Source organism: Phasianus colchicus, chromosome 15, assembly GCF_987193195.1.
Source record: "Phasianus colchicus chromosome 15, bPhaCol1.hap1.1, whole genome shotgun sequence".
Lineage (NCBI taxonomy): Eukaryota > Metazoa > Chordata > Aves > Galliformes > Phasianidae > Phasianus > Phasianus colchicus.
The window spans coordinates 4478949-4494411 of NC_143450.1; the positions used below are offsets into that span (position 1 = coordinate 4478949).

Genomic DNA, 15463 nt, shown 5'->3' on the forward strand with positions numbered 1-15463 from the left:
TAGTTCCACTTGCTGTCAGTAAGAAGCTATTGACATACATAACAAATATAAATATTCCAGTGAGAAACGTTCAAGGCAAGTAAGGTTTTAATATTTTATTGATTAACAACAGAAAATGCAACTTTTGTTTATCACACTGCTGGTTGTCTCATACAACTGGTTGTACACATCTAAGTAAACTTTTGCACAGCTTTAATATAATAGCTGCCATTCTGAAAATAACCTGGTCATACAGTGGCACAGTCAAAGACTCGACTTTGAGAAACATATGAGGACACAGATCAGTGTGGTAGGAGCAGCAGAAGAACTTGAGGACTGTAAATCCAACAGCCATAGAGTATGATCTTAGTGACTGTTTTGCACTGAGCCATCTGTTGCCTTGACCACACTGCCAGCAGTAGTTTAAAGGTAACCAGAATGTGTCTATACAAGCTACAAGAAAGGATAACTCATATGCTCTTAGAAAAGGACAGAACAGGACTTACATGTTATATGTGGTAAGCACTGCAGATGACCTTTTAGCATCTTTCTTACCATGACCGTTTTTAGCACAGGGAATACACAATGCCCTTTGATTTGGATAACCAGAGGCTCAATAAACTTCTGTTCTGTATCCCAGTAAGCCCATCCTGTAGTATTTGCTTTAAATGTTATTCCTGTATCTGTATGGTGTAACTGTTATCAGAGCCCCTGAATACTTTGTTCATACTCTCTATTAGTCACCTATATTGTTGGTGCCCTTCTTTACAGTAGATAGTGGTCCAAAATAGGATATATACACATATGTATATGTAATTATTTTTGTTTGAAAAGTGGTTATTTAACAGAATGAATTATAGGTCTGTAGATGAAGATTTGAAATGCTGCTCCAGAGGCTGCTTTCCATCTTCTAGAACTCTGGAAATTCGCTGCAAAAAGAGAGGAACAGAGTGACAGGTGTTAAAACGATGATTATATTGGTTTGGTATGTGTACCAATTACTAGCTTGTGCCCATACTCCATGGTTAGAGAAAAAATCATTGACCAAATTCTCATAGTTTAAACTCATTTCTCTATCCTTCAGAACCATAAATCTGTATTTAAACCTGTTTATATTATTTCAGTGATACTGTGGAAGCAGTATATTAGTAGATTTTAAAAGGATTCTTATTCAGTGCTTTTTTAGATTTGAAAAAATGGGACATTTTGTTCTAATTTCATATGCAGTTTACATTTGAATGTGTATGGATGAGGTCATGATGAAGAGTTGTTACTCCTCAGTCTTAAAAGAACACTACCTGATAAATTGAACATGATTTACACTCTACAAGCTTCAAATTAAGAGTATTTTTGTCCCTACCAGAAATAAATGAGTATGGAAACATCTAACTGCTGAATATACAATATGTTGTTCTGGAAGCACCTACTTTCATATATATCTATATAAAGACTGAAGGAATTAATGGATGGACATGAAACCTGTTCACCAGAAAAAAAAAGTCAACAAAAATACAGAAATCAATCTTTTATTTGAAATATCAGTAGAGAGGTAACATGTAAAACATTACAGATGTCACAGAATGCTTAAGCACTATGTATGTCAATAGCCACAAGCATCTGTGTGTTGTCCTCTCCTACCTAAAATAATAGGATAACTCAAAAACCTCTGAATCTTGATATCTGCACTGAATACTTCTTGTTTCTCTCACACACCACATTAATTCAGTGGTGTTTAATCTTCTGAAATTTCCACACAAGTCAGAGAAAGGTTTACTACTTGGAAGGAAGGGAAACTGTTTTCAGACACATTTACTCCAGTGTAAGACAATTTCTAATTTATAACAATTATCTCATACACCAGAAACTAACTCACACTCTTCACATTTTGCCATATATGCAAAGATTACCTTGCCCTGATGCTAGTGAAACTGCACAATGTAACTCAATTGAACAACACCTGGTTTTGCTAGTGTTATATAAGTCAGAGAAAATCAGCAGGTCAAACATGACCTCTTGTGGTACAGATGCAGAAGTGCACATCTGTGCCTTTATGTTAAACATATCAAGTACCTCCTAACTTCAAAAAGCACAGTCAGAGGCAAATTTTTGCTTACCCATAGAGTTTCCACTTCTCTCTCTGATGAGAGAAGCAAAATAGACAACAGTTTAACATAAAGTCTCATGATGTTTTAAAATGACTTCATTTTCATAGCTTAGAATTTTTAAAGAGGCAGCTCTTTTTACCATAAACACACAGAACTTACCATTGTTTTAAATAACTGATTCACCTTCTTTTTCTTGACGGTTTTCTTATCACCATCTGAGATGGTGGAAGGAAACACTGGCTGACTCAGCCTGTGTGATGCAATTGTTTCATCAGGTGCCACAGGGCTGACAGACAGAGTTAATCCTTAGAACAGAATGTTGTACAAAACAAAACAAAAAAAGGAGAGTCAGAGAGAGATAAAGCAGAATTTGAAATATCTAATGCAATTAGTAGAGAGAAAAAAGACTTTTGTAATCTAAAGTTACTCCTCAGAATACTGAGCTTCACTGCATTGTAAATGAATAGTGAAAAAAAATCAATAAATTTGATTCACAGATTGTGTCTGGATAGGAAACTACTGTTGTATTGTAATAAATGCCTGTTGTAGCCATATAGAAAGATAGGGACAATGAGAGGGCTAAATGAAGTGCAAACTAAGAAGCCAGATATGGTATGAAAAAAGCGTGGGACAAAGGACACTGAAATTGTGCAACATTTTGTCTGCATACTCTGGCCTAGAAATAAGTTCAAGTTATACTTTTCCCTTCTCTATTACACAGTCTTAAGTTTTCCTGTGGGCAGTTGTGTTACTTCATTTCCCCTTCCTCTTTCTCAGAGAAAGGCTTATAAGATTATTCTCTAAAATCAACAGCAGAAGTTGACAATGTCACTGTTGGGCAATCTTTGGGGAAATTCACCTGCCAAAGCAAGGCACAGAGCATTTATTCCTGCATGAAACCCTCTCACGCTGCGCTGACTGAAGACAAGAAAAGCCCGTGCTTCTGCAAGCAATGCCCTATAGATGAATAAACTTGCCTTTCTGAACACAAGGGAATGCTCATACCATACAAGGAAGCAAGATCCTGAGCTCCAGAAAGATTTTACAACTTGTATGTTACTACTAGGTAGCGGTGTTATCAAGCAATAGTCCAGCCTCACATGCACAATACATGCTTAAAATGTAATCTTTGTCTCAGAAGCTCAGGGCCACACACAGATAGCTGCCTGCTTCTGCTCAGAGCAATCCCTTCATCGTTTTCTCAAGTTGCCAAGAAGTGCAGAATGCTCATAGTCTTACCACAAGGAGCTTACCTGGAATAGTTGGCATAGAACGACTGACAGAGCTCATCTGCTTGAGGACAGATGTTTTCTGAGGTGCCACTGCATGTTCTGAGAGGTTGGTGTCACTCATGAATTCGTATTTCCGTGACAGCTGTTTTAAAAAAGTGTAATGCTATTAACAATGAAGTGAGATATAAGGAACAAAGATCCAAGCAAAATAATGTTTTGTGATAAGGATATGAGAAATGTCTGAAAAGAGGTTCTGGCAAGGTGGGTATCAGCCTCTTCTCCTACTTAACTAATGATAGGACTAGAGGCTTGTCCTGCTTCATTCAAAATTTCCTAAACTGTGAAATCAAATGTTGAACTTGATAGCCAATCAGCCCAAAGTCAACCATTCTGCAATGAATCAAGTTTTTTCCTTCTTTCCTTTTCTATCCTTGAGAAAGGATGGGTCAGTGTAACTTCCTGCAATGTACCTTCCCTCTTTATTCTTTTAGGGATCTTTGAACTCACAGGTCAATAAAAAGAGAGAAAACTTATCCAGACGTGAATTTAACTTCTTGCTAGTTAATATGTAAAGATACAAAACCATCTCTCTAAGACTTGATTAGAATAGTTAGAAGAGCTCTGAGCTAAGATACTCATCTCCCAAAAGAATCTTAGCTTTCTACTCAACTCACTTTCCCTTTGATGATTCCTCCAAAATTTTTGATCAAATGACTTGCACTCTATTTCATTCAGCAGTCATGCAGTGCCTGATATTTTAATTTAGATAGGGCTTGTCTATCAAGAAGACATCTTTCAAATTTTTTAAATTCTTTTTACACTACATGAAGTCTCCTGAGGACTAAAGTATTAAAAAAAAACCAAATGCTGTGTGTGTTATATAAGACATTCAATGATCTATTAGTGTGATAAAGGCACTCAGATGATCTGTGAAGTGAGAGATGCCAGTGCTTCCAAACTTCAGTCTGACACCATTTGAGGAACACTGTTTGCAATCTTGCAGTTTTCTAACAGCTGCATGTTCCATAACAAAGTACAAGAAGTACAGGACTCATCACTTTTGAAATAGCCCTGACTACAAGGAGCTGCCATGAAGTGTCAGCACAGTGAATTTCCTCTCAACAGGAAAGCATGTTTAACCCTCACAATGTAGTATTCCATTTTAAGTTAAACAGACTTCAGAATTCTGCAGCTATAGAGCTATCTGTCATCATAAGCACATAGAGAATATATCTGATCTTTCCACTGATTTGTTTCTTCCTCAGCATCTTGCAAACCTCATTCACAGCAGGTCAGATTGCCTCCGTATCCTGTGTATTTCCTTTTATGACAGCTAGAGTTCTATGTGATATATATATTTTTTGGATAAGAAAAGGATTGATTTCCTCTTTTTATGTATTATAAAATATGACTAAATCAGTAACATACACATTTCATATCAGAGATGGAAATATCAGGTGCTGTCTTCTCATCAGCAAACACCACGCTGCTTCTTTTTGTTCTTTTTTTGGACCTTCTCATTTTAACTTCAGGGTTAGGATTAATTTGTGGAGCATTCTTCTCCGATTCTGATTTCACTGGTTTCGGTAGCACTACTTCTAGATCAAAGCTGCAGGAGCAAAAAAGAAAAAATAGAGAAGTTGCTGAATGATATTTTCAAAGTCACCTGTATTCTGACATAATTTCCCCGTGAAATATAAATGCAGGTCATCCTTTCCCTTGACTTTCTAACCGCTGGCAGAAAGTATGTGAGGTGTTTCAGTTAGCAATTGTAAATACTAATAAAGATGCCTTCAGGAGGTATTACAATGTCTTTAAATGTTGTAAAGATTGTAAAACAGTAATAAGAAGCGTGGATCTCTTTTTGAACATGTGTGCATTAGCTCAAGGACTCCTAGAGAAGATGGGGTGAGATCTCATAAAGAGGATTTATGTGGGGTGATGATGGTGCTGAAAGCAAGACCTGCTATTCTGGTTATTGAACACAGTGGAACAGGAGTAATACTGTCCCTAATCATGTTTTAAATGCATCCTCCTATTTATTTCACCATATAGGACAACAGTGCATGAAGTGATAAAATCTTCCTCCAACACTCTTAAATTTTTTATGATTTAAATATTGGGCTATTTTTCATTTATTAAAAAAAAAAAAAGAAATTAATGCTAGCTTTATTCCCTCTCTGCTGATGAAATTGAACACGGGGGCTGAAATTATTTCACAGCTTACAAAGAGGTAAAGCAAAATATGTTACTTTGTTGAGCCATCTGAGAGACGTATCATGAGAAAGCACAACAGGTGCATGATTCAGCTGCTTAGATATAGTTTCCTGCTTACATATGAGGTGCCCAGCTTTGTTAGAGACATGAGTTGGTAGCTACGACACAAATCATGGTTGTGTGCTACACACTTAGATATGAACGTTAGGAAAAAAACCTCATGAAGTGATACTATGCAACTTTGTTAGAAAACTCAAACGTGGAAGCATTTAAAATGTAATGAAATAGGGTTTAACACTGAACTGTCAGTCAAACATACAAGAAGATAGGCGGATCTTAGGTAAATAGACTTCCAAGTTAGTGTCATACATCTTTAGACCTTTTACTTTTCATAAGCCAAATTCTCAAAAAAAGAGATGAGATGTTAAAAAACAATCACAAACACTGCACCATTTTATATATGCTTTGCTTGTGAATAAACTCTGTGCCCAAAGGATCATTTTTTAAACACTCAAAACAACTTGTGGATGAAAAACTAAACAAAGACATCTACAACTGTTCTTTGGAACTTTTTTTTCCAGAGCTGCAGTTAAAATGTACAGTAGGACATCCCTCCCTTTCCCCAGTTCTTTATGGTTTTCAATTAATTATTTTGTCACTCAGGTTGTTCTGAAGAAATTCTTTTTGAGTGAGACTCAAGTGTATTTTGTCTACCATGGTTGAAATACTGGATCTATAAGATTGGAAGAAATGATAGCTAAAGTTTAAATAATTTCTGCACAGCCTGGAGAGTCTGCTAGTGGGCTTCAACCTTGATAGTCTCTTTATTCTTCTAGTAAATCTTTTAGTTTCATCCCATAAAACTGGTTTAAAAACAGGACTCAAAGAATAACCAACCTTTCTGGAGCAATTTTGTTTGGAGTGGCGCAGTCTGAATTCATGGAAGTCATTGAAATAACCGACAACTGGCGATAGGATCTCAGCATCGATCTTGGCCGTCCTACTCTCTTGTCATCAAAATCTGGCTATAAGATGAACAGAGGAATGTTTTCTATCAAACACATTTGGATCAACCTTGTTTCACCCCTTTTCTCTAGGTTTTAAAGACAGCAAGATGTTCTAACAGTTGGTATAAATGAAGTTACTTGCTACCATTAATTACTGTGATTGTTTCCTCTTCCTGGATACACTCTTAGGGTCTTAACCTAAGACCTCTCAAAATCTAAGTTACAGTGAGTAGCTAAATAAAATGCAATTTATAGCTTTAGTTTGTCCTTCCTAGAAGACATTAATCATGTTCTGTCTTCAATACCACAGCTTCTGACATCACAACACATTAATGTAACCTTTTTCATTATGTATTTGCTGTCGAAGACAAAACTGTATTTCCCAAATAGCCAAACAGGAAGAACAGGAGGATTCTCTATGTTCTCATGTATCCATCATGTACAAAATCATATGTTATACCACATCTCTATGCAAAGCATGAAAATATTAATCAGCTTGATGTTGACAATTATTTATACTTTGCATCCTGATAGCAAATTAACTGAAAAAAATCTGATATATTTCCAAATGCTTTCTTGTTCCTCTTTGCTAATAAAGCAGGAACAAGGATAGCATTTATTGGCTAATTCTAGAATTGTTTTCTTTCTTCAGGATTGACCTCTGGAATGCAGAATTGTAGTGTGCTCTGTTCATTTCTTGGCCATATATTTCTGAGATGAGCATGTCAGCCTTTAGCTCACCACTGCATCATGAAATAAGCCAGATTTTTGAGCATTTCCCAGTGCACAAATACCATAAGTTACTTTTCTAGATTACTTCAGTTGATTTCAATTTAAACATATGTAGTACATTTTTAAAACATTTCATATTAAAACACAGGCCTTTTTTTTTTTTTTTCCCTTCATTATCCATAAAGTATTTGCATATTGTTTGTATCAAGACTGATTTTCACAAGATTTGTAAACATATACATTTCCAAGAATTATTTTCAAGGTTGTTTTTTTTTTTTTTTCTGCAGAGTTTTCATGCATTACTTTTCCTTTTCTTTTCATAAAAAAAAACTTTTGCCAGCTATCAAAGAGAAGTAGACATGGTAAAATGGCAGTAGTGCCACTATTCTCCTGTATTTCTTTTTAGTATCAACTATCAACTAATTTTTTTTAGTGTTACTTACATCACAATACAGCTGAAGTGGTTAGCAAAGGAAAACCAATTTCAGATCAAAGCTCTAAGATACTGTGAAAAACTAAAAATCTGAGAAGCACAAGAATTTGCTTTTACTTCCTTGTAAGGACGTACAAATACTATAAGGAAGCAGAAAATAATTGTCATTTTAATATAAATAATAACTATATATAAACTATATAATAACTATAAATTAAAAAAATACTCCAAATCTTTCAAAATGAGGAATGCTTAATAGGTCAGATGATTCATCAACTCTCTGGCTAAAAAAGCTCAGGTCTTATTACCTTCAGATCACAAGATAACTCATGAGAAACAAAAATTTAGTACATGCTTTTGTTTAGAAGAGAAGAACAAGATATGCATTAAGTAAAGAAAGTGGAAGAGAGGAGTTAAAAAGGACACCAATACCAATTCTCTGGCTCCATACTGTTTTTCCACTTTCGCTTTTAAATGCTTGAAACATTCCTCCATTCTGTCATGGAAAGGACGAAGATTGTCGGAAACTCTTCTTTCATGAATTTTAATTCCAGCCCCGAGGAAGGGTATCTTGAAGAGGGCAAAAAAGAAGAAAAGAGTGAGAAAATCAACTGAGTCTGACAGGTCCTCTAACTCTATTTCGATTATCTGCTAAATGAACTACAAAGCTGTTACTGTGATTGATGGATAGATTTATTAGCTGACACTGAGGTGACCAGGAGTGATGTTACTGTACAGGAGGTTTTAGCAGCAAAGAGGCAAATCAGTACCAGTTGAAAAGGGCTCTTGAAAGTGGACTTGTTCAGTCATAGTGACATTTTTTTCTGTCCTTTGCATTTAATGCTAAAGCCTTATGAAATTAAACATGTGAGTTTAAAATAAGTAAGAAGGTCTCTAGAATACCTGCTCTTGAAGATGCCTGCCATGGTTTATAAGAAATATGGCAGGGATGAAAATTATCCACATGGTCTCTCAGCAAGTTGTTTCGTGCTCTTTCAAATGGAGGAAAAGTGGCTCACTGAAATCAGTTTACTGGAGGCTTAAGTGTGTGATCATTCTGACAATTTTTGCAGCAATTTAGCATGCTAATGCCTCATTACTGAAAGGTGACCTCTTCCTTTCTCTGGAATTTACTCTGCAGATTTCCTTTGCATTATGCACATCTCAAGAAAAATTCAGTAAGTTCTTCAGTATAGAAATGAACGACTCAAGCCAGAAGAAGTTTCACTAACCAAACTGACTACACTATGTTACCCCTGCGCTTCTCTTTTCTCAAACTCATATTTCAGGAATGTTTTAGGAAAAGATATTTCTGTATCAGCTAATTAAACAACTCCTTCTACTTGAAATTTCTTAAAAATTCTCACCCTTTGCCAGATGGAACAGCTTGCTTGTCAAATAAAAAAAGAAAGTAAATGTATAGTGAAGCAAATTTGATAGTTATAGTACTTTTCTGTTTGCTTTTCCCTAAAATTCCTTTCTTTGCTTTTATATTGCTACTGATATCTCTGCTATATTAGTGTAATAATATCCAGTTAAAAACAAAGATGATGGATGACATACTTTTACAGGCTGTTTAAATAATAGTAACTGTACTCATGAAGACAAAAATTGTGGTGTTTCTCTTTAAAATAGAATGACTTTTCATTACTCTTCAGTCCTTGAAAATGGTGATTCATGAGATTTGTGCAACAGACTTGTCTACCCTTCTGCAGGTAACCCTTCCTAACTACTTTATTACAGAGCCTTAGCTACTTCCCAGTAAAATATTTTCTTGTGTGTTCTGTCCTGTGCTTTCTTTTTTTATCAAATCCACTTAAATTCCTTTTTGAGTTTTGACCATATAAGTGCAATTAATACTGTATACATCGCTCTTCATTAACCTGATCATTTTTTATCATAGTTCAATTCAATGCACCTGTTAGAAACATGGCATTAAAACTTATTTATTGAAGACAACAGATCTATCTGTCCTCTCTAAGAGATTTACCAGGGCAGATCCAGATTACCATTTCACTTCCTCATGCCACAACCATCAATTCATAGCACTGCATGCACTGAGTTCTTCTGATGTTCAGAACATGAGCCAGTGTTGGCCAGTGATACAGGAGAAAGCTGACTCAAAGAAATCACCAAATGGTAAGGAATCAAAATGAGATGGGAAGGAGCATCAAAAACTTTAAGAGAATAGTAAGAGACCCCTTTCCTTTACAACTATTTGAAAAATTTATTTTACGTCTGCAAGAGGAATAAAAGGTTAATTCTTGCTGTTTCAAGTCCAACTTTTTAAAAGGATGGCATCAGATTAAAACAGCAAGAAGGATTTTATTTATTTTTTTTAAATGAGTCAGATATTACAAAGAAAAAGATATGGAACACAGAAATGAAATATGTTAGGCCACACACTTCTGATAGTAACATTCCAGATCTGCTCACATTATTTCATTACATGTCTCTTGGAAGGAGATCGCTATATTTTAGTTTGATACAGCAATTGCTTTGTATATTAATTTACACTGCAAACAGCTCTTTCTCATTTAAATCATCTAGGTTTCAGAAGACCTCAAAGTTAGAGTTTTCTTAACAAAATATGTTGTGCAAAAGTTCAAGTCTCCCCTCACAGTCATTCATTATGCCATATATTGCTGACAATAACTTCTGTTTGGATGAGATAATGCAAATAGAACTGAGAATTTATGAGGTCATGTTTTCTCTTCTCTGTTATCATAGGAAATGCTCATGAGAAGAGTTTCTTCCCTTAATTCTAGCAGAAATAGAGTTTTTTTTCCTGCTACTACCTCGTGTAAATACATTCTTATCTGCAAGAACAAAAGAGCTCTGCAGGTTAGTCGGCTTAAAAATACAACACGAAACAACCTCAGTGCTTCTAGTATGGGCAGAATATTTTGCTTTCCCCTGGAGATAAAATTTTAAAATATTCACTAGCAGTATTCCATGCTATCTGCCATAAAACAGACATGTAGCAACAATCTTGAATGGTCACTGAGTATGAAAATAAGTCCTATGAGCAACTACTAGCATTTCATTAAGATTTCTTAAGATTTCTCATGTAAAACCAACCAACCAATCCATAAACAAACAATAACAAAGAAAAATCCTCCAAAACAATAAAAACACAGAAAACACAGCTGCCTCTAGGAAAGAGTTACTTCTCAAGACGATTTATGCTTGCAAATGCTTGTTTTCCGATCACTTCATGAAGTCCTTAAATACACAACCTGAGTTTGAAGTCCTGAACTTTTTGAACATGAATGTAGCCTATTATATATAGATTTTGATAAACCATTCCAAATGGTATTTTCCTACAAAATACTTAAATTCTTTTCTGGCCCACTACTTTCCCCAGGCCATAGGAAGCTTGTATGGGTAATTTCCCTGATTCTGGTAGCATTTCACTGAACTTATAAAGAGTGCTATAATAATAATAATCCTGAGGAAATAAGATGTAATTTTTGGAATTAAGCCATTTCTTCCATTTTTCAGACTAAAAAAAACCCAAATCTGAAGGACTGGGCAGCTTAGATCCCCAAGAACATTGCAGCAATGTCATGCTACATCACACATTAAAGAATTACTGTCATGCTGTATTATCAGTGATCTCAGAGGATTTGTAACAGAATTCATGCGTCCTGTTGGGCACATTAAAACTGAAATGGTTTAAATCCTTTTTTCTTCTTAACAAGAAATCATTCGTATTTAAATAAGATAATAAATAGGTGATGCTTTTAGAACTATTCTGAAACAAAAGGTATAGAGTTTCTAACCAGAATCTTATTCTTCTGTTCCCTCCTCACAGTGGGGAGTGAAGAGTGAAGAAAAAAAAATATTCAAGTAAGAGTTTTGCATGGGTAAAAACAGTAAAATTAACACAGTCCTCTAAATGATGCTACACTGTCCTGCTAGAAAGTCATAGAAAGAAAAAACAAAAACAAAAACAGCTGAGGAAGCCTTAGTTAACTGCTGATAGAAAGATGTTACCTGCCAAGCAATTAGATCTTTAAGTCTATTCAGCTTTTCTTGATCATCTGGATGGTCTCTGATATATTCTTCTGTAAAGAAAGCCTGAGACAAACAAAAAATAACTCAGTCCATCATTTCAACAAATAAAGAGATCAGTGATTGGTTCAATGACTCCAACAGATTACCATAATATTTGTCATTAAATAAAAAGTCATATGCATGCTTCTTAGCCAGGTGCTGCTAGTGATAATTAATTGCTATATCACTTGAGAACTGAGGAGCTCTGTTAAGATATTCATTCTTCAAACAACACTTCTCAGCTTCAGACACTTACTGAAAAAGAAACTGTTTGTTTTATAAGCTTGCATTGAAACTTAAAAATGCACAAATTTGGAGCGCCACAATTTACATGATTGAAATCAGAAATTTATTCAAGTACCTTACACTAACATTAGCTAGTGTTAGAAGGAAAATGAATGTTGTCATACATAAGCAGAGCTAGGTGCTGCATACATACTACCCTTCTCTGAGGAAAGAAACTACTTGTCTCCCATCCCCTGACCCTCCAAGTATGAAGGAAGAATAGTTATTTGTCTGTAACTGCCAACCATTTGAAGAAGTGATGCTTTAGGACTAACATGGCATAAGTCACAGTCCATCAGAGTAAATCATGCTTACTGAAAGTATTTTATGTGTGTGTTCATGTAAATATATATATCATCCATTCAGCATGCTTGCAGTCCATCTAGCATGCTGAGCCTCCTGTGCATGGCATATACTTTTCATCAGGAAATGGCAGGCAGAAATAATAACTCTCTACAGCTATGGAGTAGTTTTACATTCAATTTCATCGTAAACTTTAATAATTTAGAATTCAATCAAAAATTGAATATATGAATTATTAAACATTGCTGCCTTTTTTTTTTTTCCCCCTCAACAAAGTGGCCTCAGGGACAAACTTGCTACAGTTTAGTTCCTCAAGATGTCCAATTTTCCACATATAGCAGAAAAAAATATATTTGTGTTCCAATTTTTAACAAATACTGCTCTGCATTTGTTGAGAAACACTGATAACAATGCAACACATCTAAAGCCTACAGCCCTACTGTTTCATAAACTTGATTTGCTTATTCCAGATCAAACCTCTTGATGTGTGAAAGCCTTTTTCATTACATTTTGTAGAAAATGTATGCACATATATGAAATATATAAGTATATTACTCTTTTAATTGCTATTAATATTGAGCTTGTTACTCTCCCTGTGTCTATTTTGGACCTATGCTACTCTCTGCTTTGAATGACTCCTGATCAGAGGTGACCAGCGTACAACAATCTTTTAACTGATGGAGTTGTGGCCTTCATATTCTCAGCTGAGACTTCACTGCCACTTGTGAAGAAAGTGTATCACCATTGAGTAGGACCAGCATGTAGTACATCTAAAAATAATCTCTCCTACCTTCTCATATTTAGCAAAGCCACCCATAACAGCTGGATCAACAATTCCATTCAGAAGCATCGAAAGTGGATTAATAGGAAGGTTTTCATCACTCTGGTATTGGTTAATCATCATCAAAATTTTTTCATTTGTCGTGGACATAGTCTCAATAGCGTTCTCTAGAGGACTAATTGTAGTCTATAAAGAAATAAAAAAGATGAAAAATATGTAGTAAATCTTGTGATAGATTATTTCTAACTTTATTCATATAAATAAATGGAACTGCACATTTAGATATGTTAGATATGTTACTTATGAAAATTAAAATAAAGTATTTTCAGCTGAAAATCATTTCTAAGAATTCATTTTTTGTAGTTTTTATGACTTGAATGTTTCTTGTATTTCAGTAATCTGTTACACAAAGGAAATACAATTCAAAGTCAACTATTTGGTACTATGTCATTTTGACAGTTAAATCAAATCATTTGCTATTGCTTATGCCATTTAAGTTGTAGATAGTGTATTTCAATGCATAGAAATAGAACGAAGAGACAGTTATCTTTATTTCCATCATCTAGGCTAGAATTTGCATTAAACACATCTTAGCTATGTATGTGCAATTCCTATATAATTTCTTAAATGGCTCAGAAATCCAGCAATAGAGCTTGGTCTGACACCACCATAATCATATTTCAGAATGAGGTGTAAATGGTCTTTGTGCACATAGAAGCACATCCTCTCTTGTGTCTGTGAAATGCTGCTCTAAGTGCAGGAGAGATGCTATGAAGAGGTAACCCCCAAAATGCACCAACTGAATCAAGTGCAAGGAGCAGCAGACCATCCTTGGGTGTGTACCTGTCTGCTGTTCTGTGTTCTGATGCATTAAATACATTGTAGAATGCAAATAAAATGCCTGTCTCTTCATTCATTCAATGCCTAATTTAAACCAAGAGGTTATGAGAGCGGATTTCTATTCTAAAAGCTTTATGAGAAACTTGGATGAAGTCAAGAAATTCAATAAATGAATCTATTAATTCATTCAAATTAATTCAATTCAAATTAATTCAGTAAAATGAAATGACAGTACCACTGTAACAGAGGAAACACCTAACCTCCACTAATGACTTTTAAGCTCGATACAGAGACAAAATGATCTTTTTAGTTTTATAAAACGAACAACTTTCTTATAATTCAGTAGAACTATAGATTTTTTTCAAATCTTTTAGGACTTGGTCCTAAAACTATAAAATCAGATGAAAGTTATATTGATCAATATATAACTGTCACAGTTGTAAAAAAAAAAATAAACACTACCAGCATGTAGAAGTAAGTGACAAGTCTGCCTTCTGTGACAAATTCACAAACTATCTGTGCATGGTCATTCATATTTCTAAATATGATATGGTTTCTTAGCATGTTAATACACACCTGCGACATGGAGACAACTTCAAACCATCGTAGAATTCCAGGAAGTTTGTATGCTGTAATAAATGACGTTCTCTCAATCCACATAGACTATTAAAAAAAATATAAGGGGGAAAATGATACTTCAGGATTTAAACTTTAATCTTTTCTGTCTTCTGAAATGCCAGATTGAAGATGAAAAACATGCGTATTTATCTTTGCATGAAAAGACACTGCAAAATGAATCCTCCACAGCTATTTAAACAAATTATTTTCAGATTTCAAATTAGGTCATCTTCAAACATTAGGCCTGCACTAAGCACAAGAAAAAGAAAGTTATCCTTTGGTCTTTTAGTATCTATTCCTTACTTTACCATTACACATCAAATGTCTGTGATTAAATGACCTCTACTTTCAAAATATGTTTCTGCAATTAAAAGCAGTAAAAGCCCTAAAATAATATGCCAGCATCCTTACTTCTCCCCATCCCTTCTGAAGAAGACCAGCTGTTGGTATTTTAAAATGCCTCGACTGCTTTTGCTCTACCACTCCTTATTTTAGCAATATCACTTTAAATAACCTGTCACTGGTGAGAAATGGAACAACCAATGCAGTAAAAATGCACTCCAACCACACTAATTTCCATAGATCTGAAGTGAGCATGGATACTGTCTATTGTTATCAAGAATGAAGACATTAACCACTTAGTTATTTGTAAAACAATTTAAAGGAATGTGTATAAATAGCTTCAAAACTCTCCAGCTTGGAAAGGAGCCCAGTGCACATCACTAATGTTGATAATACAGCACATAACTGGGATGTCAGGGTAGATCAGCATCTGAATTATTTAACAGTAGATAAAGAAGCTCTGTACATGAAACAGTTGACACTACTGATCATTAGCATGCAAATAACAGATTTTTGGTGTATATTTTTGC

General features: G+C 34.9%; 1 protein-coding gene across 1 annotated transcript in view; it reads right to left on the reverse strand.

The window, feature by feature from the left end:
* Positions 1-80: 80 nt before the first annotated feature.
* Positions 81-15463, reverse strand: part of DOCK2 (dedicator of cytokinesis 2) — a 158304-nt gene continuing 142921 nt past the window's right edge. The window contains exons 44-52 of the mRNA XM_031598014.2: positions 14550-14636; positions 13143-13319; positions 11705-11788; positions 8138-8275; positions 6431-6558; positions 4745-4925; positions 3338-3458; positions 2244-2389; positions 81-908 (exon numbers count right to left, since the gene is read on the reverse strand). Of these exons, the coding sequence (XP_031453874.2) occupies positions 834-908; positions 2244-2389; positions 3338-3458; positions 4745-4925; positions 6431-6558; positions 8138-8275; positions 11705-11788; positions 13143-13319; positions 14550-14636 (1137 nt within the window). The 3' untranslated portion in view covers positions 81-833. The remainder of the gene's footprint in view (positions 909-2243; positions 2390-3337; positions 3459-4744; positions 4926-6430; positions 6559-8137; positions 8276-11704; positions 11789-13142; positions 13320-14549; positions 14637-15463) is intronic.